Raw genomic sequence first — 27628 nt, 5'->3', positions numbered from 1 at the left:
GCCAGTCAGGAGGACCAGGGACCAGACTGGGTGAGGAGGCCTTATCGCTGATCTTTCTTTTCCTTCATTTTCCGCTCTCAGAGCTTACTGTAGGTCGGGGGGTGCTTAAAGGACCAGAGAGAGGGGTACCAGAAATGGCCAGGTCTCCTCCGCTTTGTTTTGGCAAGGGTGTACTAAAGTGAAAAGCATTTAAATTCACAGAGAGGTTGTGTATCCAGCCCGTTCCCTCTTTAAATCTCCATGTTTCTCGACTTTGTTTTTTTTTGCTGGTCAACCAGTCCATTCTGAAGGAGATCAGCCCTGGGATTTCTTTGGAAGGAATGATGCTAAAGCTGAAACTCCAGTACTTTGGCCACCTCATGCGAACAGTTGACTCATTGGAAAAGACTCTGATGCTGGGAGGGATTGGGGGCAGGAGGAGAAGGGGACGACAGAGGATGAGATGGCTGGATGGCATCACTGACTCGATGGACGTGAATCTGAGTGAACTCAGGGAGTTGGTGATGGACAGGGAGGCCTGGCATGCTGCGATTCATGGGGTCGCAAAGAGTCGGACATGACTGAGCAACTGAACTGAACTGAACTGAACCTGTTCCCCGCCCCCGCCCCCCAGGTAGTTCTGATTTTTATTTTAACAATACATCTTGAGGCTGACCCTTGCCTGCATGAAACAAACAATGCTAACAAAGCAACAGACTTCCATTTGTATTCTTATTTCTATTTTTAATTTGAGGATAATTACTTTACAATGTTGTGTTGGCTTCTGCCATACAACAATCCTCTCTCCCACGGACTGCAGCACACTAGGCTTCCCTGTCTTTCGCTATCTCCCGGAGTTTGCTCTAATTCATGTCCATTAAGTCGGTGATGCTGTCCAACCATCTCATCCTCTGTCACCCCATTTTCCTCCTGCCCTTGATCTTTCCCAGCGTCAAGGTCTTTTACAATGAGTTGGCTATTTGAGTCAGGTGGCCAAAGTATTGGAGCTTCAGCATCAGTCCTTCAGTGAATACTCAGGGTTGATTTCCTTTAGGACTGACAGGTTTGGTCTCCTTGCAGTCCAAGGAATTTGGTTTAGTATCAGCCACATTTTCAGTTGCTAGCACTGAATTCACATATGTGATTTTGGAATGTTGAGAAAGGATGGGGGTACCTCCCCCCTGCTAAGTGAAGCTGGGAAGATAGATTTTAAACAAGAAATGCATGATATGATATCCACATCTGTTGAGATTTAACTTCGTCATGACACCCTTCTTCCCAGGTATCATATCACCTATTGCTTCTTTTTGAGAGTTTCCCCCTCCCCCCACTGGTTGGAGAAGTCCAGCTCCGCAATCCCATGACAAGATGGCCGATTCTTTTTTTTCTGACTTTGGCTTGTTGTGGTACCTGGAGGAGCTCAAAAAGGAAGAGTTCTGGAAATTTAAGGAGCTCCTCAAGCAAGAATCTCTGAAATTCAAACTCAAGCCCATCCCGTGGACTGAACTAAAGAAGGCTTCACGAGAAAATGTGTCAAAGCTGTTGAGCAAGCATTACCCAGGAAAACTGGCCTGGGACGTGACCCTGAGTCTGTTTCTTCAGATCAGTCGGGATGATCTCTGGAGGAAGGCTCGGAACGAGATCCGACGTAAGTGTCCTAGAAGGAATAGGGGGCAGGGACCCACGGGGGTGGCTGGTTTACTGGGAGCTTCTAATGAAGTTCACATTGTTACTGAGTTAGCGGCCACGTCTCCATCTGTTGAGAATGTGTTAGGGGTCAGTAGGATCCTTGGAAATAGTAGAATTGCAAGCCAGCTCTGGTCACTCATGAGCCAGAGTGGATGAATAATGTCCTCAGACCATTCATCTAAGTGTCTTCTCATTTTTCTGTTCCAAGTTGAGTCAATGCTAGTTTAAAAGATCCCCTGGAGAAGGAAATAGTAACCCACTCCAGTATTCTTGCCTGGAGAATCCCATGGACAGAGGAGCCTGGTGGGCTATAGTTCATGGTGTTGCAGAGAGTTGGACACGACTGAGAGACTGAGCACCTGGGGCTTAGTGTCTGTGTCACCAGGACTGCTGAGATGGAATTCCACGATGCTTCTGATCCACTTCTTTTAAAAAATAATTTAAAAAAAATTTATTTTTTTAAATTGAAGGATAATTGCTTGACAGTAGTGTTGGTTTCTGCCATACATCAACACGCATCAGCCATAGGTATACACATGTCCCCTTCTTCTTGAGCCTCCCTACCACCTCCCACCGCATCCACCCCTCTAGGTTGTTACACAGACCCAGTTTGAGTTCCCTGCGTCGCACAGCAAATTCCCACTGGCTATCTGTTTTACACCTGTAGTGTATGTCTTCATACTACTCTCTTCATTTGTTCCACCCTCTCCACCCTTCTTTCGATTAAATGTTTTTTCTATTGGAGTAGAGTTGACTTGCGGAGTTATGTTATCGTCTGCTGCACAGCAAAGTGACTCAGTTATACATGTACACGTGTCCACTCTTTTTAAGGTTCTTTTCCCATAGAGGTCACGTCTTTTTCACCAGACTTGCACAAGAAACTAGGCAGAATCCTAAGATGAGGAAATAGCAGATGCCCCCGCTCCCACAGGAAGCACTTTTCATGTGTGACGTCATTCCAATTTTACTACGACTCTGAGGTTTGCAAATGAGAAAAATGCAGACCTAACAGTGTCCCCGCGTGTTAGATGATGTTTCTAAAAGGGACACATCTGATTCAGGACCAGTTATTTTTGACTCACTGAAGGGCTTTACATCCTCCTCTGGGAGAGTACGCTATTTTTTTTTTCCCTCAGAGAATAAGATCAGTTGAGTTGTAAATCCTGGCAAACAGTGACAAAATACCAGACAAAATCACCCATTAATTTTTTTCTCTTTACATATATATATATATGCACATATATTTAAATTTAGTTTTGAGTGAGTGTTTGATCTTAAATTGGAGTTCATGAACATGGAAACTCTTCCAATATTTCTTTATATTTTATTTTTCTGCTCTCAAGGATCTCTTTTATCTGTTTTCATGGTTTATTATGATTTCTTAAAAGGAGTTATTGCTAATTTATGTTATAATGTTGTGTTAGTTTCAGATGTATAGCCAAGTGATATATAATTTATATTATACATCAAATATATTAGTAATAATTTGTTGTTGTTTAGTCGCCAAATTGTGTCCGATTCTTTGCAACCCCGTAGACTGTAGCCCTTCAGGCTCCTCTGAACATGGGATTTCCCAGCCAAGAAAAACTGGAGTAGGTTGCCATTTCTTTCTCCAGGGGACCTTTCTGACATATAATTTATATATTATGTATTATAATGCACAATATACATAAATATATGGGACATAAACTATATAAGGTATATATATTTCATATTCTTTTCCCTTATAAGTTATTACAAAATAATGAGTAAAGTTTCCTGCGCTATGCAGTCGGTCCTTGCGGGTTATCTGTTTTATACATGCGTACATGTTCGGCTGTGTCTGACTCTTAGTGACCCCATGGACCATAGCCTACCAGGCTCCTCTGCCCGTGGAATTCTCCAGGCAGGAGCACTGAAGTGGGCTGCCATTTCCTTCTCCAGAATGTCTTTCTGACCCGACCATGTCTCCTGCATTGGCAGGTGGGTTCTTTGCTGCTAAGCCATCAGGGAATCCCTAAATAAATAGCGGTGCTTATGAATTCTTGACAGGGCAGATAGTGTTCTTCCAGTTTGAAATGTAATTCCCCAGGTGGTCATATTCTGTGTAAAATCTGGGGTAGGTTTTTTTTTTGGGGGGGGGGTTATGTTTTTCTCTAGGTCTATGCCCAGCAGTGGGATTTCTGGGTCATGTGATAGTTTTATTCCTAGGTTCTTAGGACACACTGGGAGAAGGAGAGGGTGGGATGAGTTGAAAAAGTAGTACTGACATATACACACTACTGTGTGTATAACAGATAGCTAGTGGGAAGCTGCTGTGTGGCACGAGGAGCTCAGCTTGATGCTCTGTGATGACCCGGATATTTAGGGATTCCATGATGGCTCAGCAGCAAAGAACCCACCTGCCAGTGCAGGAGACATGGTCAGTCCCTGGGTCAGAAAGATCCTCTGGAGAAGGAACTGGCAACCCACTCCAGTATTCTTGCCTGGAGAATTCCATGGACAGAGGAGCCTGGTAGGCTATGGTCCACGGGGTCACTGAGAGTCAGACACGACTGAACATGTATAAAACAGATAACCAGCAAGGACCTACTGCGTAGCACAGGGAACTTGACTCATTATTTTGAGTGATGAGAGGTAAGACGAGAGGAGTGGGAAGGAGGCTCAAGAGGGAGGGGATATATGTATACATATAACTAATTCACATTGTTGTACATCAGAAAATAACACAACATTATAAAGTAATTACCCTCTAATTTTAAAAAATCCTATAAGCCATAGTAGAAAAGAATATTAAAAAAGAATGAATATATAAGTATAACCAAATTAGTTTGCTGTACAGTAGGAATTAACAACATTGTACATCAACTATACTTCAATAAAAATAAATAAGAAAAAAAGCCCTTAAGTTTATGAGCCTGGTCCCCCATGGGCATACGTCAGTCTTTGCGTGTGTGTTTGAGTAAATCCACAGGGTTTGTTCTCAGTACCAAATATGGGGTGTATTTTTTTTTATTGTCTTCTCTTCTGTCCCTGTTAATTCAGAGACGATAAACCCATATAGAAGCCACATGAAACAGAAATTCCAAGTCCTATGGGAGAAGGAGGCCTGCCTTCTGGTTCCTGAAGATTTCTACAGAGAGACCACAAAGAGCGAATACGAATACCTGAACGCTGTCTTCCTTGCCGCCCTCCAGCCTGGAGAGTCCTCACCCACTGTGATCTTGCACGGTCCTGAAGGGATTGGAAAAACAACGCTTCTGAGAAAAGTGATGCTGGAGTGGGCCAAGGGAAACCTGTGGAGGGACAGGTTCTCGTTTGTCTTCCTCCTCACGGGCCGTGAAATGAATGGTGTGACGGACATGAGCCTGGTGGAGCTGCTCTCCAGGGACTGGCCTGAGTCTTCAGAGCCCATTGAAGACATCTTTTCCCAACCAGAGAGAATTCTCTTTATCTTGGATGGCGTGGAGGAACTGAAGTTTGACTTGGATTGCGACACTGACCTCTGTGAAGACTGGGAGGAGCCACACTCCATGCAGGTTGTCCTGAGGAGCCTGCTACAGAAACAGATGCTCCCAGAATGCTCTCTGCTCCTCGCACTCAGCAAGACAGGGATGAGAAAAAACCACTCCTTGTTGAAGCACATTAAATGCATCTTTCTCTTGGGGTTCTCTGAGCACCAAAGGAAGCTGTATTTCTCCCATTACTTCCAGGAGAATGATGCATCCTCGAGAGCCTTCAGTTTTGTGAGGGAGAAGAGGTCACTCTTCTTCTTGTGCCAGAGCCCCTTTCTCTGTTGGCTGGTCTGTACCGGCTTGAAGTGTCAGCTGGATAAAGGAGAAGACCTGGAGCTAGACTCTGAAACCATCACTGGTTTGTATGTGTCTTTCTTCACGGAAGTATTCAAATCAGGAAGTGAGACCTGTCCACTGAAGCAGAGAAGAGCTTGTCTGAAAAGCCTGTGTACCTTGGCTGCCGAGGGTATGTGGACTCGAACGTTCCTGTTTTGCCCAGAGGACCTCAGGAGGAACGGGGTGTCCGAATCGGACACCTTGATGTGGTTAGATATGAAACTTCTTCACAGGAGTGGTGACTGCCTTGCCTTCATCCATGCCTGTATCCAAGAATTTTGTGCCGCCATGTTCTACATGTTCAAACGACCCAAAGACCCACCTCACTCGGTCATTGGAAATGTGACCCAGCTCATCACCAGGGCCGTGAGCGAACACTACTCCCACTTGTCCTGGACAGCAGTATTCCTGTTTGTGTTCTCAACTGAAAGGATGACCAACAGGCTGGAGACATCCTTTGGTTTTCCACTGTCCAAAGAGATAAAGCAGGAAATAACACAAAGTCTTGACACTTTAAGTCAGTATGACCCCAATAATGTCACGGTGAGTTTCCAGGCTTTGTTCAATTGTTTGTTTGAGACCCAGGACCCAGAATTTGTAGCCCAAGTGGTGAATTTCTTCAAAGACATTGACATTTATATTGGAACCAAAGAGGAACTGATCATATGTGCAGCCTGTCTGAGACATTGCCATAGTCTCCAGAAATTTCACCTGTGTATGGAACGTGTCTTCCCAGATGAGTCTGGATGCATCTCAAAGTAAGTCCATGTATTAAATCCCTCTCTCCTATGTGCCATATTTTTGCCAGTCCCAGATGAGCTTCCCTGGTAGCTCAGATGGTAAAGAATCCACCCGGGTAGTGCAGGAGACCCGGGTTTGATCCCTGGGTGGGAAAATCCCCTGGAGAAGGGAATGGCAACCAACTGCAGTATTCTTGCCTGGGAAATTCCATGGACAGAGGAGCCTGGCAGGCTACAGTCCATGGGGTGGCAAAGAGTCAGACACAACTGAGCAACTAACAGTCTCACTTTTTACTTTCTTTCCAGCCCCCAATGGGTATTTCATAAAACATTGTACTTCTGTACTTAAAAACATGACTTTTGTGGTCAAAGAGACATTGGTTAGAGTCTGCTAGTGTTGTGACCGTGAACTGTGAGTCTTCAGTTTTCCCATCTGTATAAACAGGGGTCAGCATCTTGCTTCATAGGGCCAATGTCAGGTTGAAAGCTAAGCAGTTTTTATTGTTGCCAGAACAATGTTTTCCCCGTCCCTTCCCCCCATAGCATTTTAGCATATCCTGATAATTCCACTGGGAAGGCACACTTAGAAGATTGTGCCTGATTTCCTCCAGATTTTGCCAATGTGTCTTTTCTCTTTGCTGATTTTATTTTTTTTTAATTTATTTATTTATTTTAATTGGAGGCTAATTACTTTACAATATTGTAGTGGTTTTTGCCATACATTGGCATGAATCAGCCATGGATTTGCGTGTGTTCCCCATCCAGAACCCCCCTCCTACCTCCCTCCCCATCCATCCCTCAGGGTCATCCCAGTGCACCAGTGCTGAGCACCCTGTCTCATGCATCGAACCTGGACTGGCAATCTATTTCACATATGATAATATACATGTTTCAGTGCTATTCTCTCATCACCTCACCCTCGCCTTCTCCCACAGAGTCCAAAAGTCTGTTCTTTACATCTGTGTCTCTTTTGCTGTCTTGCATACAGGGTCATCATTACCATCTTTCTAAATTCCTTATATATGTGTTAATACACTGTATTGGTGTTTTTCTTTCTGACTTACTTCACTCTGTATAATAGGCTCCAGTTTCATCCACCTCATTAGAACTGATTCGAATACATTCTTTTTAATAGCTGAGTAATATTCCATTGTATATATGTATCACAGCTTTCTTGTCCATTCATCTGCTGATGGACATCTAGGTTGCTTCCATGTCCTGGCTCTTGTAAACAGCACTGCAATGAACATTGGGGTACACGTGTCTCTTTCAATTCTGGTTTCCTTGGTGTATATGCCCAGCAGTGGGATTGCTGGGTCATATGGGAGTTCTATTTCCAGTTTTTTAAGGAATCTCCACACTGTTCTCCATAGTGGCTGTACTAGCTTGTATTCCCACCAATAGTGTAAGAGGGCTTCCTTTTCTCTGCACCCTCTCCAGCATTTATTGTTTGTAGACTTTTTGATAGCAGCCATTCTGACCAGCATGAGATGGTACATCATTGTGGTTTTGATTTGCATTTCTCTGATAATGAGTGATGTTAAGCATCTTTTCATGTGTGTGTTAGCCATCTGTATGTCTTCTTTGGAGAACTGTCTGTTTAGTTCTTTGGCCCATTTTTTGATTGGGTCATTTATTTTTCTGGAATTGAGCTGCAGGAGCTGCTTGTATATTTTTGAGATTAATTCTTTGTCAGCTGCTTCATTTGCTGCTATTTTCTCCCATTCTGAAGGCTGTCTTTTCACCTTGCTTATAGTGTCCTTCGTTGTGCAAACGCTTTTAAGTTTAATTAGGTCCCATTTGTTTATTTTTGCTTTTATTGCCATTACTTTAGGAGGTGAGTCATAGATTTATGTCAGAGAGCGTTTTGCCTATGTTTTCCTATAGGAATTTTATAGTTTCTGGTCTTACATTTAGATCTTTAATCCATTTTGAGTTTATTTTTGTGTATGGTGTTAGAAAGTGTTCTAGTATCATTCTTTTACAGTGGTTGACCAGTTTTCCCAGCACCACTTGTTAAAGAGATTGTATCTCTGGGCTTTCTATTTTGTTCCATTGATTTATATTTCTGTCTTTGTGCCAGTACCATACTGTCTTGATGACTGTAGCTTTGTAGTAGAGCCTGAAGTCAGGCAGGTTGGTTGCTCCAGTTCCATTCTTCTTTCTCAAGATTGTTTTGGCTATTCGAGGTTTTTTATATTTTCATACAAATTGTGAAATTATTTGTTCTAGTTCTGTGAAAAATACTGTTGGTAGCTTGATAGGGATTGCATTGAATCTATAGATTGCTTTGGGTAGTATACTCCCTTTCACTATATTGATTCTTCTGGCCCAAGAACATGGTTTATTTCTCCATCTATTTGTATCATCTTTGATTTCTTTTATCAGTGTTTTATGGTTTTCTATATATAGGTCTTTTGTTTCTTTAGGTAGATATATTCCTAAGTATTTTATTCTTTTCATTGCAATGGTGAAAGGAATTGTTTCCTTAATTTCTCTTTTTGTTTACTCATTGTTAGTGTATAGGAATGCAAGGAATTTCTGTGTATTAATTTTATACCCTGCAACTTCACTATATTCATTGATTAGCTCTAGTAATTTTCTGGTGGTGTCCTTAGGGTTTTCAATGTAGAGGATCATGTCATCTGAAAACAGTGAGAGTTTTACTCCTTCTTTTCCAATCTGGGTTCCTTTTATTTCTTTTTCTTCTTTGATTGCTGTGGATAAAACTTCCAAAACTATGTTGAATAGTAGTGGTGAGAGTGGGCACCCTTGTCTTTTTCCTGACTTTAGGGGAAATGCTTTCAGTTTTTCACCATTGAGGATAATGTTTGCTGTGGGCTTATCATATATGGCTTTTATTATGTTGAGGTATGCTCCTTCTATGCCTGCTTTCTGGAGGTTTGTATCATAAATGGATGTTGAATTTTGTCAAAGGCTTTCTCTGCATCTATTGAGATAATCATATGGTTTTTCTCTTTCAATTTGTTAATGTAGTGTATCACATTGATTGATTTGCGAATATTGAAGAATCCTTGCATCCCTGGGCTGATTTTAACTTGCATTCTTTCATTAGGCTCAGGCTCCCAGCTCACACTTTAGGTGTCTAACACATACCCTCTTTCATTGTCATTTAAAAAAAATTAAATGTATAATTGAGGGACTTCCCTAGTGGTCTGGTGGTTAAGATTCCATGCTTCCATTGCAGAGGACATGGGTTTGATCCCTGACTGGGGAACTAAGATGCCATGTGCTGTGTGGCACGGCCAAAAATATATATAATTGACATGCAATATTATATTGGATTCAGGTGTGCAGCATAATTTTCAATATTTGTATATACTGTGAAATGGTCACCACAGAAAGTCTAGTTAATATCTTTCACCATACATGAAAAGTGAAAGTGTTAGTCGCTCAGTTTTGTCTAGTTCTTTGCAATCCCATGGACTGCAGCATGCCAGGGGCCCATGGAATTTTCCAAGCCAAAATACTGGGGTGGGTTGCCATTCCCTTCTCTGGGGGAACTTCCTGACCCATGGATTGAACCCAGGTCTCCTGCCTTGCAGACAGATTCTTTACCATCTGAGGACCAGTTAACATCTGTCATCATACACAGTTACAGGTTATTTTGCCCATAATGAGGACTTTTGTATCTACCCTAATGTTTGTAGCAGCCTTATTAAGGTATGGAAAGAACTTAGGTGTCCATCAACAGATGAATGAATAAAGAAGATATGATATATATACATATGTATCAGATCAGTCACTCAGTCGTGTCCGACACTTTGCGACCCCATGAATCACAGCACGCCAGGCCACCCTGTCCATCACCAACTCCCGGAGTTCACTCAGGCTCGCGACCATCGAGTCAGTGATGCCACCCAGAATACTGGCACATATATATGGAATCTAGAAAGATAGTACCAAAGAATTTATTTGCAAGACAGCAATGGAGAAACAGACAATATAAGGGACAGGCTTATGGACACAGGGCTGGGGAGGAGAGGGTGAGATGTATGGAGAGTTACATGGAAACTTATATTACCATATGTAAAATAGATAGCCAATTTGTGAATTTGCTGTAGGTCTCAGGGAACTCAAATAGGGTCTCTGTACCAACCTAGAGGGGTGAGATGGGGAGGGAGATGGGACGGAGGTTCAAGAGGGAGGGGACCTATGGCTGATTCATGTTGAGGTTTGACAGAAAACAACCAAATTCTGTAATGCAATTATCTTTTACTTTAAAAATAAATTTAAAAAGATGTGATATAGATAGATTATTACTCCGCCATAAAAATCGATATCTTGCCAATTATGATGGCATGCATGGATCTGTAGGATATTATGCTTGGTGAAATAAATCAGAGAAAGATAAGTACTGTACAATTTCACTTATATGTGGAATCAAAAAGATAAATGAACAAACATATATAGTAGAGTATATGTGTCAATCCCAAATTCCTTATTTATCTCTCCCCCTACCTTTCCCCTTTGGTAGGAGTAAGTTTGTTTTTGAAGTCTGTTTCTGTTTTGTAAATAAGTTCATTTGTATTATTTTAGATTCTGCATACAAGCAATATCCCATGATATTTGCCTTCCTCTTGCCTGACTTACTTCACTTACTTTGGTAATCTCCATGTATGTCCATGTTGCTGCAAATGGCATTATTTCATTCTTTTTTAATGGCTGAGTAATAGTCCATTGTGTGTACCTGTGTGTATGTATATACACTACATCTTTGTCCATTCATCTGTTGATGGACATTTTTGTTGCTTCCATGTCTTGGCTATTGTAAGCAATGCTGCAGTGAGCATAGGAGTGCGTGTATCCTTTTGAATATATCTGGTTTCCTCCAGATATGTCCCCAGGAGTGAAATTGCTGGATTGTATGGCAACTCTATTTTTGGCTTTATCAAAAAATTCATTTATTTGTTTTTGGCTTTGCTGAGTCCTTGTTTGCTGCCTGCAGGCTTCCTCCATTGTAGTAAGCAGCGGCTCCTCTCTAGTTGCAGTGTGCGGGCTTCTCACTGCGGGGGCTTCTCTTGTTGCAGAGCACCGGCTCTAGAGCACGTGGACTCAGTAGCTCAGACTTGGTAGTCATGGCACATGGGCTTAGTTGCCCCAAGGCACGTGATCTTCCCAGATCTGGGATCAAACTTGTGTCTCTTGCATCGGCAGGTGGATTCTTTACCACTGAGCCATCAGGGATGGAAGCCCTATTTTTAGCGGTTTAAGGAGTGAGTCGAGTGGAGCCACGGGAGAATCATGGTATTTGTCTTCCCACAGCACCATCGAGAAACTTACCCTCTGGCGGGATGTGTGCTCAGCATTCACCGCCAGCGAGGACTTCGAGATGCTAAATCTGGAGAACTGTCAGTTCGATGAGGCCTCTCTAGCTGTTCTCTGCAGGATGCTGTCTCAACCCGTCTGTAAACTCCGCAAGTTCGTGTAAGTCAGATTTTCACCTGTTCTTTAAGTCAATAGCAGGGTGTCGTTTTTTCCCACTCTGGTTTCTTTTGAAAACCTGAGCTACAATCCCATGGATCAAAAGCAAATTCTGAGCGCTTTCCTTGATTTAAGATGTTTCACTGAGTGAGACACAAACTGGGCAAACGGGGAGACTTGAAGACGGAATGTGCTCAAGAAGCTTGGTTGCCAGGTTACAGAGCCTGGGTGAGAAAGGACAAATTTTCCTTTTTTCTGCTGTGAGTGGTCCCTAGAACCAGACCTTCCACGGCATCAGCTCACTTGTGTGCAGACGATTAGCTGAAAAATCTCATTGTTCTTGCTCTTTAGTCTCTCAGTTGTGGCTGACTCTTTGCGAGCCCATGGACTGTAGCCCGCCAGGCTCCTCTGTCCATGGGATTCTCCAGGCAAGAATATTGGAGTGGAGTGCCTTCCTTCAGGGGATCTTCCCGACCCAGGGATTGAACCTGCATCTCCTGCATTGGCAGGCAGGTTCTTTACCACTGAGCCACCTGGGAAGCCCAGAGAAATCTTATTTTGTTTCAGAAGCAGAATTGGCATTTTGGGGAACTTGGTGTTACCTTTGGGTGACACAACTGTGTGTTTTGGTCTAGCAATGTGTTTGCACTGAGCTCCCCATTTCAGTTTCTCTGTCACAGATGTTTTACCTGTGACATAAAACTTGCTTGGGGAGCCCAAGAGCAGATAGTCCTGGTAGTTGGTGATGTTTGCTTGGATGCCGATGGATTGAGAATAGATGTTTCCCAGGAAATGGTGGAGGAAGGTGCTGAGGACAGGTGATAAAAGAGCCTTAAGTTCGTAAAAGAGAGAAATAATAAGAATAGCGTGGAATGGGTAGTGTGTATAGAACAGTTCTTAGGCCCTGAGCTGGTTGCTTTATATGCACCATCTCCTCTGTCTTGTAATCCTTATAGCAATTTCATCATGACCTTTTTACAAAACAAATACCAGAAGCATAGTGAAGATCACAGTAATTCTCTGATGCTTTTCTTTCTATGGTGAAAGACTGCTTTTTATGACAGCTAAGAAGTCAAGGAGAGGAGATGTTTCTCTAATGGAGAGACTGCCTTTAAGTACAGAAATGTACTTTTTTCCGTGTAATTTTTAAAAATTAACTTTTATACTATATTGAACTGTAGTTGATTCACAATGTTGTATTAGTTTCAGGCGCACAGCACAATTAGTTAAATATATATATACACACACACACAAATACACATACATGCACACACGCATACGCATACATGTGTCTTGGCTTCCCAGGTGGTGCTAGTGGTAAAGGACCTGTGTGCCAGTGCAGGAGACGTAAGAGACTCGGGTTCGACCCCTGGGTCGGGAAGATCCTTTGAGGAGGGCATGGCACCCCACTCCAGTATTCTTGCCTGGAGAATCCCATGGACAGAGGAGCCTGGCGGGCTACAGTCCATGGGGCCACAAGGAGTTGGACAGGAATGAAGCAACTTAGCGCACAGGCACACATACATATGTCCACTCTTTTTCAGACTCTTCTCCCGTACAGATCATCACAGAGTACTGAGTCAAGTTCCCTGTGCTACACAGTGGGTCCTTGTTGGTTATCTGTTTTATAAGCAGGAGTGTGTATGTGTTAATCTCAAACTCCTAATTTATTCCTCCCCCCAACCTTTCCCCTTTGGTAACCATAAGTTTGTTTTTGAAGTCTGTGAGCCTGTTTCTGTTTTGTTAATAAGTCTCTTTGTATCATTTTTTTTTAAGATTCCGCATATGAGTGATGTCCCATGGTATTTGTCTTTCTCTGTCTCGCTTCACTTAGTGTGATCATCCCTAGGTCCATCCATGTTGCTGCAAAGGCATGATTTCATTCTTTTTATGGCTGAGTAATATTCCACTGTATATATGGACCGTGTCTTCTTTATCCATTCAGCTGTCGATGGACATTTATGTTGCTTTCATGTCTTGGCTATTGTGAATACTGCTGCTATGAACATTGGGGTACGTGTGCCTTTTCAAATTATGGTTTTCTGTGGATACATACCCAGGAGTGGAATTGCTGGATCATATGGTAGCTCTGTTTTTAGGTTAAAACCTAAAATCTCCATTCTGTTCGCCTTTGCTCAGTTCAGTCGCTCAGTCATGTCCGACTCTTTGAGTCGGACCCCATGACCCCATGAATCGCAGCACGCCAGGCCTCCCTGTCCAACACCAACTCCCGGAGTTCACTCAAACTCACGTCCATCGAGTTGGTGATGCCATCCAGCCATCTCATCCTCTGTCGCCCCCTTCTCCTCCTGCCCCCAATCCCTCCCAGCATCAGAGTCTTTTCCAATGAGTCAACTCTTCGCATGAGGTGGCCGAGAACTCCCTTCTCTCCCCAGCCTCTCCAGCATTGATTATTTGCAGATTTTTTGATGATGGCCTTCTTTGATACTTTGAGTAACTTGGTTTGCCCTAGGCCATCCTGTTTTCTTCAATTCTGCAAGCTTATCACTCTCAAGCTAAATTTTAACTCCTTCTTCAGCTTAAGTGTCGCTTGCCATATACCAAAACTTGTGAGCCTAGGAACCCACCACAGCTGGGGGTGGTCTTGAGACACAGTGTTTCTCTGACTAATTCACCATGAAGAGAGAAAAGATCTCTCTCTTGTTTACCCTGATGTCTCCAGCAGCCAGAAAAATACAGAGTTTTCCAGGCGCTCTTTAAACTGAGGTCGAGTGAATGTATGGATCCTTGCATTCTGGAAGTGGTTTATTCACTTCACAGAAGGAAACGGACTCATAAACGAATTGCTCTAGATCCTGCATGGATAGTGAAAGATGGACCTCGTCGCAGTGTTGTTGTTGCTTTATTTCTTCTGGAAGCTCTGTCAAAAATAAAGTAGAGGACTGACTTGCTCATACATCAGTTCAGTTGTTGTTGTTCAGTCACAAAGTCATGTCCAACTCTTTGAGACCCCATGGGCTGCAGCACGCCAGGCTCCTCTGTCTTTCACATCTCCTGGAGTTTGCTCAAACTCATGTCCATTGAGTCGATGATGCCATCCAACCATCTCATCCTCTGTCGCCCCCTTTTCCTCCTGCCTTCCATCTTTCCCCGCATCAAGATATTTTCCAGCGAGTCGGCTCTTCATATCAGGTGGCCAAAGTATTGGAGCTTCAGCATCAGTCCTTCCCATGAATATTCAGGGTTGATTTCCTTTAGGACTGACTGGTTTGATCTCCTTGGACTCTCAAGAGTCTTCTCCAGTCTATACAGTTTATTGAAACATGAGGACTAGCGGTCTTATAATTGAGAGATTGGTTGTTGATTTTAAACGGGGCAGATGACTCTGTAAAGGAGGAGACCAGGTATCTGAAACCACCTGAGTGAAGATGTGAATGAAAATGTACATATCCTTCCAAGGACCCTGGGGTTCCAAACTGAGGAAAACAGTTCCTCTTCACAGTGTACACAGAAATGAATCATCGTCATACCTAGAGGTTTGGTTTTTTTTTTTTAAGAACTTTTTATTTTGTACTGGGGTAGAGCCAATTAACCAGAGAAGGCAATGGCACCCCACTCCAGTCCTCTTGCCTGGAATATCCAATGGACGGAGGAGCCTGGTGGGCTGCAGTCCATGGGGTCTCTAAGAGTTGGACACAACTGAGCGACTTCACTTTCACTTTTCACTTTCATGCACTGGAGAAGGAAATGGCAACCCACTCCAGTGTGCTTGCCTGGAGAATCCCAGGGATGGGGCAGCCTGGTGGGCTGCCGTCTATGGGGTCACACAGAGTCGGACAGGACTGAAGCGACTTAGCAGCAGCAGCAGCAGAGCCGATTAACAATGTTGAGGTAGTTTTAGGTGAACAGCAAAGGGACTCAGCTATACAGATACAGGTATCCATTCTCCCCCAAGTCCCTTCCCCTCCAGGCTCCCATGTAACACTGAACAGAGTTCCCTGTGCTCTACAGTAGGTCCTTGTTGGTTATCCATTTTAAATATAGCAGTGTGTACCTGTCCATCCCAATGTCCCTAACTATCCCTTCCCCTCTGGCAACCATAAGTCCATTCTCTTAAGTCTGTGGCTCTCTTTCTATTTTGTAAGCAAGTTCATTTGTATCATTTCTTTCTAGATTTCACATATAAGGCATGTCATACAGTATTTCTCATTCTCTGTCTGACTTACTCATTATGACATTCTCTGGGTCCAACCATGTTGCTGCAAATGGCATTATTTCATTTCTTTTAAAAAAATTTATTCTTTTTTTTTTTTTTTTACTTTACAATATTGTATTGGTTTTGCCACACATCAGCATGAATCCGCCATGGGTGTACACATGTTCCCAATCCCGAACCCCCCTCCCACCTCCCCTCCGCCCCCCACACCATCCCTCTGGGTCAATGGCTGAGTAATATTCCATTGTATATATGGAATGTAACACATCTTCTTTATCCATTCCTCTATGGGGGGGCAATAAATGGTAATTTCTGAACCATCATGATCTATTTGCTTTGTGATGAACCTCCACCATTAAGTTAATTTACCCAACCTTCAGAATATCCAGGGGAAAAGCAAATATTTGAATCCAGTTTTCTCAACCTCAGGAGCCTGGGTCTCCAACCAGGGCATATTCCATCTCCTTTTAATTTGTTTTATTTTTTTAAAGAAAACTTAAAAAAATTGTTGCCTTAAAAAAAAATTAAAAATTTTAGACCGAAATGATCCTTTCCTTGGGGAAGACAATCTTGTTTGGACATGGGAGGTATTGCCAGATATAGGAGTGCAAGGAGGCACAAACCTGGTGCCAAGAATTTAACATGGGCTCAGTCTGGTTTCCTTATAATATCTGTGGTGGAATGCAGAAGTAGAGGGACTAGGCAGAAACAGGAGACCTCTAAGCACCTGGTGTCCAAAGATCTCAGAGAGAATTCATAGGTGGAAATAACCAGAAGAGGGCTTCCCAGATGGCGTGACTGGTAAAGAACCCAACTGCCAGTGCAGGAGACGTAAGAGACACGGGTTCAATCCCGGGGACAGGAAGGTCATGGCAACCCACTCCAGTATTTTTGCCTGGAGAATTCCATGGACAGAGGAGCCTGGTGGGCTACAGTCCATGGAGTCGCAAAGAGTCAGACACACTGAAGTGACTTAACACACACACACACACGTATACAACCAGAAGAGCCAAATTATTGGAAAAAATTCTGAAGACAAAAGGAGAAGAGGGTGGCAGAGGATGAGATGGTTAGATAGCATCACCTACTCAATGGACATGAATTTGAGCAAACTCTGGGAGATAGTAAAGGACAGGGGAACCTGGCGTGCTGCATTCCATGGGGTTGCAAAGGGTTGGACATGACTTAGTGACTGAACAATAACAAACCAGATATTAAAAATATATATATATTAGGAGCCTAAGCATGAAAAGTCGGAAGAATTGTGTAAGAGGGATCTTGCTTTGGACTTCATTGCATGAGTTACCGTATCTCTTCCTCTTTTGTAGGTGTAACTTTGCATCGAATCTGGCAAATAGCCTAGAATTATTTAAAGCCATTCTTCATAACCCTCATTTGAAGCACCTGAACCTCTATGGCAGCAGCCTCTCCCATATGGATGCCAAGCAGCTGTGTGAGGCGCTGAAACACCCAATGTGCAACATAGAAGAGCTCATGTGAGTCTCGGGGTTGTCCTCCGTGATGTAGATTTTTCCCTGTGTGAACTCGGCAGATCGAACACGCCTATCTCCTTTCCTGCCGTGGTCTCTCACGTTTCACCACGTCCGTCTCAGTATCAGTAGACCTCCTACTAAGATGAGGAAGGATGGGTTCTCAAGGGCAAGGCTTCCTCTCAGAAGGTCTGTCCCATCTTTTCTTTTGTGCTCACTTGAATGACCTCACAGATGCCTTATCTGATTCTCCTTGACTCTCCTCTCAACCAATCCTACCAAAGCCATAACTCCACTTTCTTTTCCCTTGAAAAAACTTAAAATGAGAGAGACTTATATGAGACTTAAACAGAGACTTAAAATGAGAAAGGTTATGGATGATCACAAATGTCATCTTGGAATCTGGCAGATAACAGAGGATAGAGGGAAAGTAATTTTCCCCAAATCACTGCTGCCGCTAAGTCGCTTCAGTTGTGTCCGACTCTGTGCGACCCCATAGACAGCAGCCCACCAGGCTCCTCTGTCTCTGGGATTCTCTAGGCAAGAATACTGGAGTGGGTCAAATCATTGCTTTCTCTTGAAAATTATCTGGGATGCCTTTAGTCTCGTTGGGGTATTTCTAAACAGACTCAGTCTTTTTTTCAGCAGGAAGAACAAAGAGAAGTAGCAGAAATAGCAATAAACAAAAGCAATTTGTTAAACCCACCAAGAAGACATACTCTTCTCTCCACCAGTAATATGACTGACAGATCACATGCACGTGGTTAATTTCACCTATCAAGATTCGTCAGAAGGGAGAGGAAGGGTCCATGCATGAGCTGTTTGAACATACAGGCTTGCTTTGTTGTTGTTGTTCAGGCTAACTCGTGTCCGACTCTTTGCAACCCCATGAACTGCAGCACACCAAGCTTCCCTGTCCTTCACTATCTCCCAGAGTTTACTCAAACTCATGTCCATTGGGTCGGTGATGCCATCCAACCATCTCATCCTCTGTCGCCCCCTTCTCCTCCTGCCTTCCATCTTTCCCAGCATCAGGGTCTTTTCCAATGAGTCTGCTCTTAGCATCAGGTGGCCAAAGTATTGGAGCTTCAGCATCAGTCCTTCCAATAAATATTCAGGATTGATTTCCTTTAGGACTGACTGGTTTGATCTTGCTGTCCAAGGGACTCTCCGGAGTCTTCTCCAGAACCACATTTGAAAGCATTTCTAATTTGAGTGGAAAGCAACAGAGACTCATGCGGAGAATCGCATAATTACCTCTGCTTTTGAAAGAGTCTGGAGTCGGCAGGTGCTGGATTGGAGGCCCTGAGGTGGTCCAGGGCCCGTTGGGCAGACACCCTGTAAACATTCCGGCCGCCCCCCACCACCCGTCTCTCCTGCAGGCTGGGGAAGTGTGACATCACGGGTGAAGCCTGCGAAGACATCGCCTCTGTTATCATCCACAACAAGAAGCTGAAGCTTCTCTCCATGTGCGAGAATGCCCTGAAGGACGATGGGGTGCAGGTGCTGTGTGAGGCCCTGAAGAGCCCAGACTGTGCCCTGGAGGCGCTGCTGTGAGTCAGTGTCGGGGAGGGGAGCCCGGGGGGACGGCCGCGGACCGCCTCCACACCACACACGGTCCAGCAAAGCGGGCTTGCCCCGCAGGGGTGCCTGAGGTTGAATTGATGAATTCTAGAGACACAAGGCGAGCCCTTAGCATCCAGCTTGGTGCCCTGGTTATCATAAAGACTGTTGGTGCTTCTGTAGGTATCCTGGGTGCTTGGTGGCAGGGGGTGGGGGGGGGATTCATCTGATTGCTTGCAGGTGTGGGGCTTCACACGTCCCTGGTTATCACTGGACCCCTCCCCCACCTCCAGTGTCCCCACCTCTTTCTTGCCTGGAGTTACTATAAACCAAACTGATTCTTTGTCGGTGGCAATAGAAAGGGTTGTCTATTTACCCAGGGGGGCCACAGGAGAAACTTAGTGTTAATTTCAAAAGAATACCTTAAAGTGGGGGAAGGGAGCAAGCAAGCCCGAGTGTATGGAAGTGAATAGGTAGTCTAGAAACAAAGCTTTTGTGTGTGTGCGTGTCCACAGGTGTGTGTATAGACATAAGTATTACATGCACACCCAAAGTGGCATTTACAATAGAAGAAGGCTAGAATATTATTACTGAGATGATTTTTTAAATTATAAAAAAGTCAATACTAAAGTTCCAGGAACATTAAACATTAAAACCAAACTATTAAAAAAAATAAGAGAAAACTCTGAACTATAACGATTTAGACCAAGAAATATTTAGAGGCACAAAAGAAATTACATATTGGAAGATGAAAGGACTTGGCTATTAAATCTTGCCTGATATTATTCAGTAAATAAAATTAAAGCATATTCAATAGCTGGTAATTTAAGTGGGATCTATTTATCTAAGAGTTCTTTAAAATACATCATTTAACTTTTTTTTTGTTTTTAAACTTGAATCTTTATTCCTTAAAAATGAAAGACTACTGAAGATGCAAGAAAGTCACTAGTAACTTTAAAAGAAAAAATGTTCAATCTATTTCTATAGTTTTTATTTTGAACTAGTTTTAGGCTTGGAACAAAGTTGGAAAAATAGCACAAAAATTCTCTTATAACCCTTACCCCATTCCTCTAATGTTCAACCTTTTTTTTTCCTTCAAATAGTTAATATTTTTAGTATTTAAATGTTTAATACCATTTTAAACAAATGCGCAGATTTAAAAAATATGTTCCACTAGGTCAGAATTCTGCAAAATGGGCAAATTTATAGTATAATAGAAAGCATTAAGTTTTTTGTAAAGTCAATTGGCTAATAAATTTTAAAAAATATGAAAAGTCTATTTATAACAAACCTTAGAACTTAAAATTTTTGATGCAAGGTATTAATTCAGTGTAACGTAAAATGGCAGAAAGTGGAGCTATTTAGGGAAGGCATAATTGTAGAGTCATGGAAAATTTGGAGATTATATTAAGTGACCGTTAAAGTCTTACGTTTTCTTTTTTTAACATTTTATTTTGAACTGGATTATTGTTGATTAGCAATGTTCTGATAGTTTCAGGTGGACAGCAAAGGGACTCAGCCATATATATATACATGTATCCATTCTCCCCCCAAACGCCCCTCCCGCCCAGGCTGCCATAGAGTTCCCTGTGCGCTACAGCAGGTCCTTGCTGGTTCTCCATTGTAAATACAGCAGTGTGTACATGTTTGTCCGGAACTCCCTGATCATCCCTTCCCACCTGACTATAGTTCATTCTCTAAGTCTGTGAGTCTCTTTCTGTTTTGTACCTAAGTTCATTTGTATCATTTCTTTTTAGATTCCCTTTGCTACACATTAAAAAATTTATTTTAATTTAGTTTTGGTCACGCTGGGTCTTCACGGCTGCACACAGACTTTCTCTAGTGACGGTAAGCAGTGGATTCTCTTGTTGCGAGCATAGGCTCAGAAGTTGTGGCTCACAGGCTTCATTGCTCCGAGGCATGTGGGATCTTCCCAGACCAGGGATCGAACCTCTGTCTCCTTCATTGGCAGGTGGATTCCTATCCACTGTACCCTCAGGGAAGTCACCTCTGCTCCACATTTTAATCCTCTTATTTTTCTAAATGACCACAGGGTACAAGAAAGTTTTTCCATGTAGTTTCATGAAAAGATTACCCTATGGAGCTTATGTGGGGCTCCCAGGTGGCACAGTGGTGAAGAATCCACTGGCCAATGCAGGAGACTCGGTTTCCATCCCTGGGTCAGGAAGACCCCCCTGGAGGAGGAAATGCCAACCCACTCCAGTATTCTTGCCTGGGAAACCCCATGGACAGAGGAACCTGAAGGGCTAGAGTCCATGGAGGTTGCAAAGAGTAGGACGTGACTGAGCGACTGAGCGAGAACACAGGACTTGCGTAGGCTGACGGATGATGTGTGTGTCTTTGCAGATTGTCGCACTGTTGCTTCACCTCTGCAGCCTGCGACTACCTCTCCCAGGTCCTTCTGGGCAACAGATCCCTGACGGTTCTCGACCTGGGCTCAAACGTCCTGAAAGATGAGGGAGTGACAACTTTGTGTGAATCACTGAGGCACCCAAGCTGCAACCTACAGGAGTTATGGTACGCCTGGCTGGGGTTTGTTTGAATGTCAGTGTTTGGTTTGGTTTTTGGCTCTTGGCAGCCCAGGAAAGGAACAGGAAGAGAGGAAAAGCATGGAGTCTTCTGAAAAAGAAAAAAAAGCAAGGCTCAGTGGTTACCCCACCTGCTACTTCTGGGGCTTCCTGGCAGATGCGTGTCTGGTTTTTTTTTACTCTACCTCTTCAAGTTGATTTTTTTTATTGGAGGATAATTGCTTTACAGTATTGTGGTGGTCTCTGCCATACATCAGTGTGAATCAGTCACAATTACATATATAATCTCCTTGCTCTTTAGCCTCCTCCCCTCATCCCACTCCCCTTGGTCATCACAGAGCGCCAGGCTGAGCTCCCTGGACTATACAGCAGCTTCCAACTAGCTGTCTGGTTTATATATGTTGTTCTTGCTCAGTCGCTCAGTCGTGTCCAGCTCTTTGCAACCCCATGGACTGTAGCCCGCCAGGCTTCTCTGTCCATGGGGCTTCTCCAGACAAGAATACTGGAGTGGGTTGCCATTGCCTCCTCCAGGGGCTCTTCCCGACCCAGCGATGGAACCCAGGTCTTCCGCAGTGCAGGCGGATTCTTTCCCGTCTGAGCCACCAGGGAGGCCCGTTTTATACGTGGCAGGGTATATGTGTCTGTGCTTCTTTGTCAGTTTGCGCTACCGTCGTCTCCTTCCCCTCTGTGCCCACCAGGCCGTTCTCTCCGTCTCCATTTCTTCTCTGGAAATAGGCTCATCAGTGCTGTTTTTTCTAGATTCCAAAAATGTGCGTATATTATTCGATACTTGTTTTTCTCTTTCTGACTTACTTTACTCTGTATATCAGGCTCTAGGTTGTGGCTGAGGAATTTTCCATTGTATATATGTACCGCAACTTCTTTATCCACTCATCTGTTTTTTTAAAAAATTTTTATTACAGTATATTTGCTTTACAAATATACTGTGTTAATTCCTATTGTAAGCAAAATGAGTCAGCTATGTGTGTGCATATATCCCCTCTTAGATTTCCTTCCCACTCAGGTCACCATGGAGAAGGCCATGGCACCCCACTCCAGTACTCTTGCCTGGAAAATCCCATGGACGGAGGAGCCTGGTGGGCTGCAGTCCATGGGGTCACGAAGAGTCGGACACGACTGAGCGACTTCACTTCCACTTTTCACTTTCATGCATTGGAGAAGGAAATGGCAACCCACTCCAGTGTTCTTGCCTGGAGAATCCCGGGGACAGGGGAGCCTGGTGGGCTGCCGTCTATGGGGTCGCACAGAGTCGGCCACGACTGAAGCGACTTAGCAGCAGCAGCAGCAGGTTAGCACAGAGCACTGATTGGTTCCCTGTGCTGCAGAGTAGGTCTTTGTTAGTTATCTCTTTTACATATGGTAGTGGGTACATGTCAACAGTTGCACACTCTGGGAGATAATGAAGGACAGGGAAGCTTGGTGTGCTGCAGCCCACGGGGACACAAAGAATCAGACACAACTTTGCAACTAAACAACAAGATCAACAGCATGTTAGCTATTGACGTGCTGAGATGGTTTTTTCCTGGAGAGGCCGACTGTCCAGTGCACTGTGGGATGGTGGTAGCAGCCTGTCCCTGTGTGGCAAGCCAAACAATGTCCCCAGGCACTGCCCAGTGTTGCCTGGGGGCAGGAAGCAAAAATCATTCCTGCTTGAGAACATAGACACACATATACACCCTCTATACGTATTCCAGATATGTACATAGCAGACATATATGTGTGTATAAATGTGTCTATACATGTGTCCACATGCTTGCACACACAGATACACGTTCATCAGGCTTACACACATGTGCATGTACGTATGTATGTTCTGTATACGCGCTTGCATACTGCGTGAGTGGGGCACCATACTGTGAGGAGCCATGAGCTTGGAGACAGGAGATACACAGGAGATACCAAATTATGTGAGATATTCAGTAAAGTCCTTCCCAAAACATGCTGTGTATACAGAGACTTGAAGGAAGTAGGGGGGTAACTCAGCATATACTTGGATAAAGAGCATTAGAACCAGCAGGAACAGAGGTCCCTGAGGGGAGAGACTGGGCAGGAAGGAGAGTGCAGGGAGCCCAGGGTTGGGCAGAGGGCGGAAAGGGGAGGAACTGCATTGTGTCGTCTCTATCATCACTTCTGTCATCGTCCCCATCATCTCGGTCATTATCATTGCAATCTCTATCCTCTTTCTCATCTGTCATCATCATCATCGTCGTCTCCTCTATCATCTCATCGTCGTCTCTGGTATCATCTCCATCACCATCGTCAGCATCTCAGGAACACTTGAGTATTTCTTCCTTTACAGGAATAAGTGAACATAAGTGAAGCCATTACAGGTTGGACCTCAGGATCAGATCCACTTGTATTTTTCTTTTCCTCCAGGTTGATGAATTGCTACTTCACTTCTGTTTGCTGTGTGGACATCGCTACTGTTCTTGTTCACAGTGAAAAACTGACGACCCTGAAACTAGGGAACAATAAGATATACGATGCTGGCGCCAAACAGTTATGCAAAGCTCTGAAGCACCCTAAGTGTAAATTAGAGCACCTCGGGTGAGTGTCCATGGATGATGGGGAAGCTTACCTATTTCAAGAAGAAAAGCTGGAGAGTGAAAGGGACGAGTGGGATGCAAGTTTAAAAACAAGTGCAGTGAAGCAATCTGTTAAGTAAAATGCCAGCCATGAACCCAGGGTTTGCTCCAGCTTGCCACGGGCTGACATGTGGGACTTGGTGGTTTTTTTATATATAGTTTTATCTGTTTATTTGGCTGCTCTGGGTCTTCGTTGCTATGCACGGGCGCTCTCTGACGGCAGCCAGTGGGGGCGAGCGGGTCCCACTCTCTAGCTGCGGTGCACGGGCTTCTCTTTGCAGTGGCTTCTCTCGTGGAGCACAGGCTGCCGGGCACACAGGCTTCAGAAGTTGCGGATTCCGGGCTTGATAGCACAGGCTCAGTAGTTGTGGCTCACAGACTTGGTTGCTCCGTGGCATGTGGGATCTTCCTGGACCAGGGATTGAACCCGTGTCTCCTGCATTGGCAGGCGTATTCTTCACCACTGAGCTACCAGGGAAGCCCTGGGCCTGGGTGGTTTCTTGCTGGAGTGGGAAAGTGAGCTGTCCTGTGCATTGAGGGAGGTTTAGCTGTAACTCTGGCCTCCCTCCACCCACGGGAGGCTAGCAGGACTCCTTGCACGTGTCAGATGTCTGCAGACACACTGTGTGCCCCAGTTGAGACCCACTTGTCCAGATTGCAGCGTCTCTTCTCAGAGGCGTGGCCTTGGCACCTCGAGGTGGTGTCTATGCCAGCCCACCTTATGCTGGTGTGTCCCCCTGTGCAGGCTGGAGGCCTGCGAGCTCAGCCCTGCCTCTTGTGAGGACCTAGCCTCGGCTCTCACCACCTGCAAATCGCTGACTTGCGTGAACCTGGAATGGATCACCCTGGACTATGATGGGGCGGCGGTGCTGTGTGAAGCCTTGGTCAGTCTGGAGTGCAGCCTGCAAGTGCTTGGGTGAGTGGGTGCTGTTCCCTCAGTGGTGAGTGACCCCCGAGGGAGGTGGGACCACTGTAGGTTTGTGCAGTCTTGGCACCATTGACATTTGGGCTGGAGACTTCTTTGCAGGGGGTGGCTATCCTGTGCATCGCAGGATGTTGGTCGAGCGTCTCTGGTCTCAACCCACTCGTTCCGTTCCCTGGGGCACCGCCTTTGAGAGATGATGACCAGAAATACAAACTTCAGGCACTCCCACGGTGGTCTGGTGGTTAGGCTTCTGCGCTTTCGTTGCCGTGGCCCAGCTTCAATCCCTGGTCGGGGAACTGAGATCCTGTAAGCCACATGCCCCCCGCCACCAAGGGAAAAAAAAAAAACCAAAAACCTTCAAAATTGCTGAGACAAGATTTTAATTGTTCTCACCACCAAAAGAGAGAGATTGTGTGATCTGGTAGAGATGTTAGCTAACGTTCTGATGGTAATCACTTTGCAGTATATAAACATATCAAACCAATGTGTTTCAACCTTAACCTTATACAATGTTGCATGTCAGGTATATCTCAATAAAATTTTAATTAACTTTTAAAAAGAATGCCCATCGTATCTATCCCTGAAAAAAATTTTTTTAAAGGTTCCTGATGTTGTCAAATGTCCCCTGACAAGCAGAATCACCCCAGGCAAGAATGACTCCTTTACTAAAAACACCATCTCCTACTTAATTTGCCTGAAAAAGTGCAACCGCAGCTCAGAGCCAGGAGGGTTTCCATCAAGGACAGAGCAGGGTCTTGACACAGAAGTACATTTCTTGAAGAGAAGGAGTCAATATTGTTTGGAACATTGTGGTTTTTTTTTTAACTTTGTATTTTGTATTGGGGTACAGCCGACTAACAAATGTGATAGTTTCAGGTGAACAGTGAAGGGACTCAGCCATACAGATATGCGTACCCATTCACCCCCAAACTCCCCTCCCATCCAGACTGCCACATAACACTGAGCAGGGTTCCCTGCGCTCTACAGTAGGTCCTTGTTGGTTCTCCATTTCAAATGTAGCAGTGTGTACATATCCATCCCAAACTATCCCTTCCCTCCATCCTTCCCCTCTGGCAACCATAAATTTGAGAAACATTATGTTTGCATTTAGAGTGTGTAGCTGACTTCCATAGAATGAACATTTGAGCGCCTTCCGTGTGCCAAGACCCTGGTGACCTGCAGGGGAGGGGCAAATGGCTCACACCCCTCTTGCTCACTTTCCTAGTCTCTAGGAAGGATTTTATGCGTCCTTTGCACAACTCTCCCAGGAAAGAGTGAAGGGGAACTAGCCATTGGGGTGTAGAGCGGGCAGAAATCATGTATCGAGTCAACACAGCTTCTCTTTTTGTATTTTCCCAGCCTGAACAAATCTTCATATGATGAGGAGATTAAGATGATGCTGACGCAGGTGGAAGAGATGAACCCCAACCTCATCATTTCACACCATCTCTGGACTCACAATGAGGGCAGACTCAGGGGTGTACTTGTCTGACAAGGGCACGTCCTGAAGTAATCTTCTCGCAAAGGTGTCCCCCTCGGTCATCTTGGCATCTCCCCTCCTGACGCACCCTGTCCTGTAAATGGTTCATCAGGGCCAGTTGATGATTTTGGAGCTCTTCCTTCATAGTATTCTAGTGATGTGATTGTGGGGTTGACTGTCTGCGCCTAAATCCTCTACCTCCCATTAAAGTTCCTATCCTGTCTTGCAATGTGTAGAAGAAAAGAAATACATGTAAACACTTGGGAAAGCATGACTTTATTTTCTTACCAGATTTCTCTGGATGTAGGACTTGGGGTTGAAGGAACCATGATCTTCTGACATAGAACTGCTGCTAGGATGTGTCTCTAGATTTTAGAATTTATTCCCTACATCTAACATCCCACTCATACACACCTTTCACTTTGAGTTTGTCCAAATTTAGTGTTTTTGTTTTTATTTATTTTAACTGGAGGATAATTACTTGACAGTCCATGGGGTCGTAAAGAGTCGGACATGACTGAGCAACTTCCCTTTCACTTTTCACTTTCATGCATTGGAGAAGGAAATGGCAACCCACTCCAGTGTTCTTGCCTGGAGAGTCCCAGGGACAGGGGAGCCTGGTGGGCTGCCGTCTATGGGGTTACACAGAGTCAGACACGACTGAAGTGACTTAGCAGCATTGTGATGGTTTCCACCATACATCAGTTTGAATCGGCCACAGGTATATATGTGTCCCTCTCATCCTGAACCCCCTCCTACCTGCCTCCTCACCCCCCATCCCTCAAGGTTGTCACACAGCACCGGCTTGGGTGCCCTGTGTCATACCCCAAACTCCCACTGGTTATTCTGTTTTACGTATGGTAATGTACGTGTTTCAATGCTATTCACTCAAATCATCCCACCCTCGCCTTCTCCCACTGAGTCCAAGTCTCCTTTGAGTTTTCTGATTTAGTTTAAAAAGAAAAGTGTATTTCCATATCTCACTATCTATTAGTACATGCCACTCCATGTACTAATTTTTTAATTCAATATTTTTCAAATGTATCTACACAGTTTAATATTTCTTTTTCAAATATACATCAATACCTCACTGACATCATTAAACATTGTCTAGTTCTCTATTGCCAGTGCCAGGAATTATTAATGCCTTCAGTT

At 44.3% G+C, this 27628-nt stretch overlaps 1 protein-coding gene across 1 annotated transcript; it reads left to right on the top strand.

Annotated features, from left to right (window-relative positions):
- On the top strand, nt 1–26730 carry NLRP9 (NLR family pyrin domain containing 9). Its single transcript, XM_042231378.2, has 10 exons — nt 1–30; nt 1262–1627; nt 4693–6256; nt 11525–11686; nt 17189–17356; nt 18733–18903; nt 21281–21451; nt 23860–24030; nt 24814–24984; nt 26353–26730. The coding sequence occupies exons 2-10, from the start codon at nt 1348–1350 to the stop codon at nt 26483–26485; spliced, it is 2991 nt and encodes a 996-aa protein (XP_042087312.1). The 5' UTR covers nt 1–30; nt 1262–1347; the 3' UTR covers nt 26486–26730.
- The last annotated feature ends 898 nt before the right edge of the window (nt 26731–27628 follow it).

The sequence above is a fragment of the Ovis aries genome, chromosome 14 (genome assembly GCF_016772045.2).
Source record: "Ovis aries strain OAR_USU_Benz2616 breed Rambouillet chromosome 14, ARS-UI_Ramb_v3.0, whole genome shotgun sequence".
NCBI lineage: Eukaryota > Metazoa > Chordata > Mammalia > Artiodactyla > Bovidae > Ovis > Ovis aries.
This window is presented reverse-complemented; position numbering and strand designations above follow the sequence as displayed.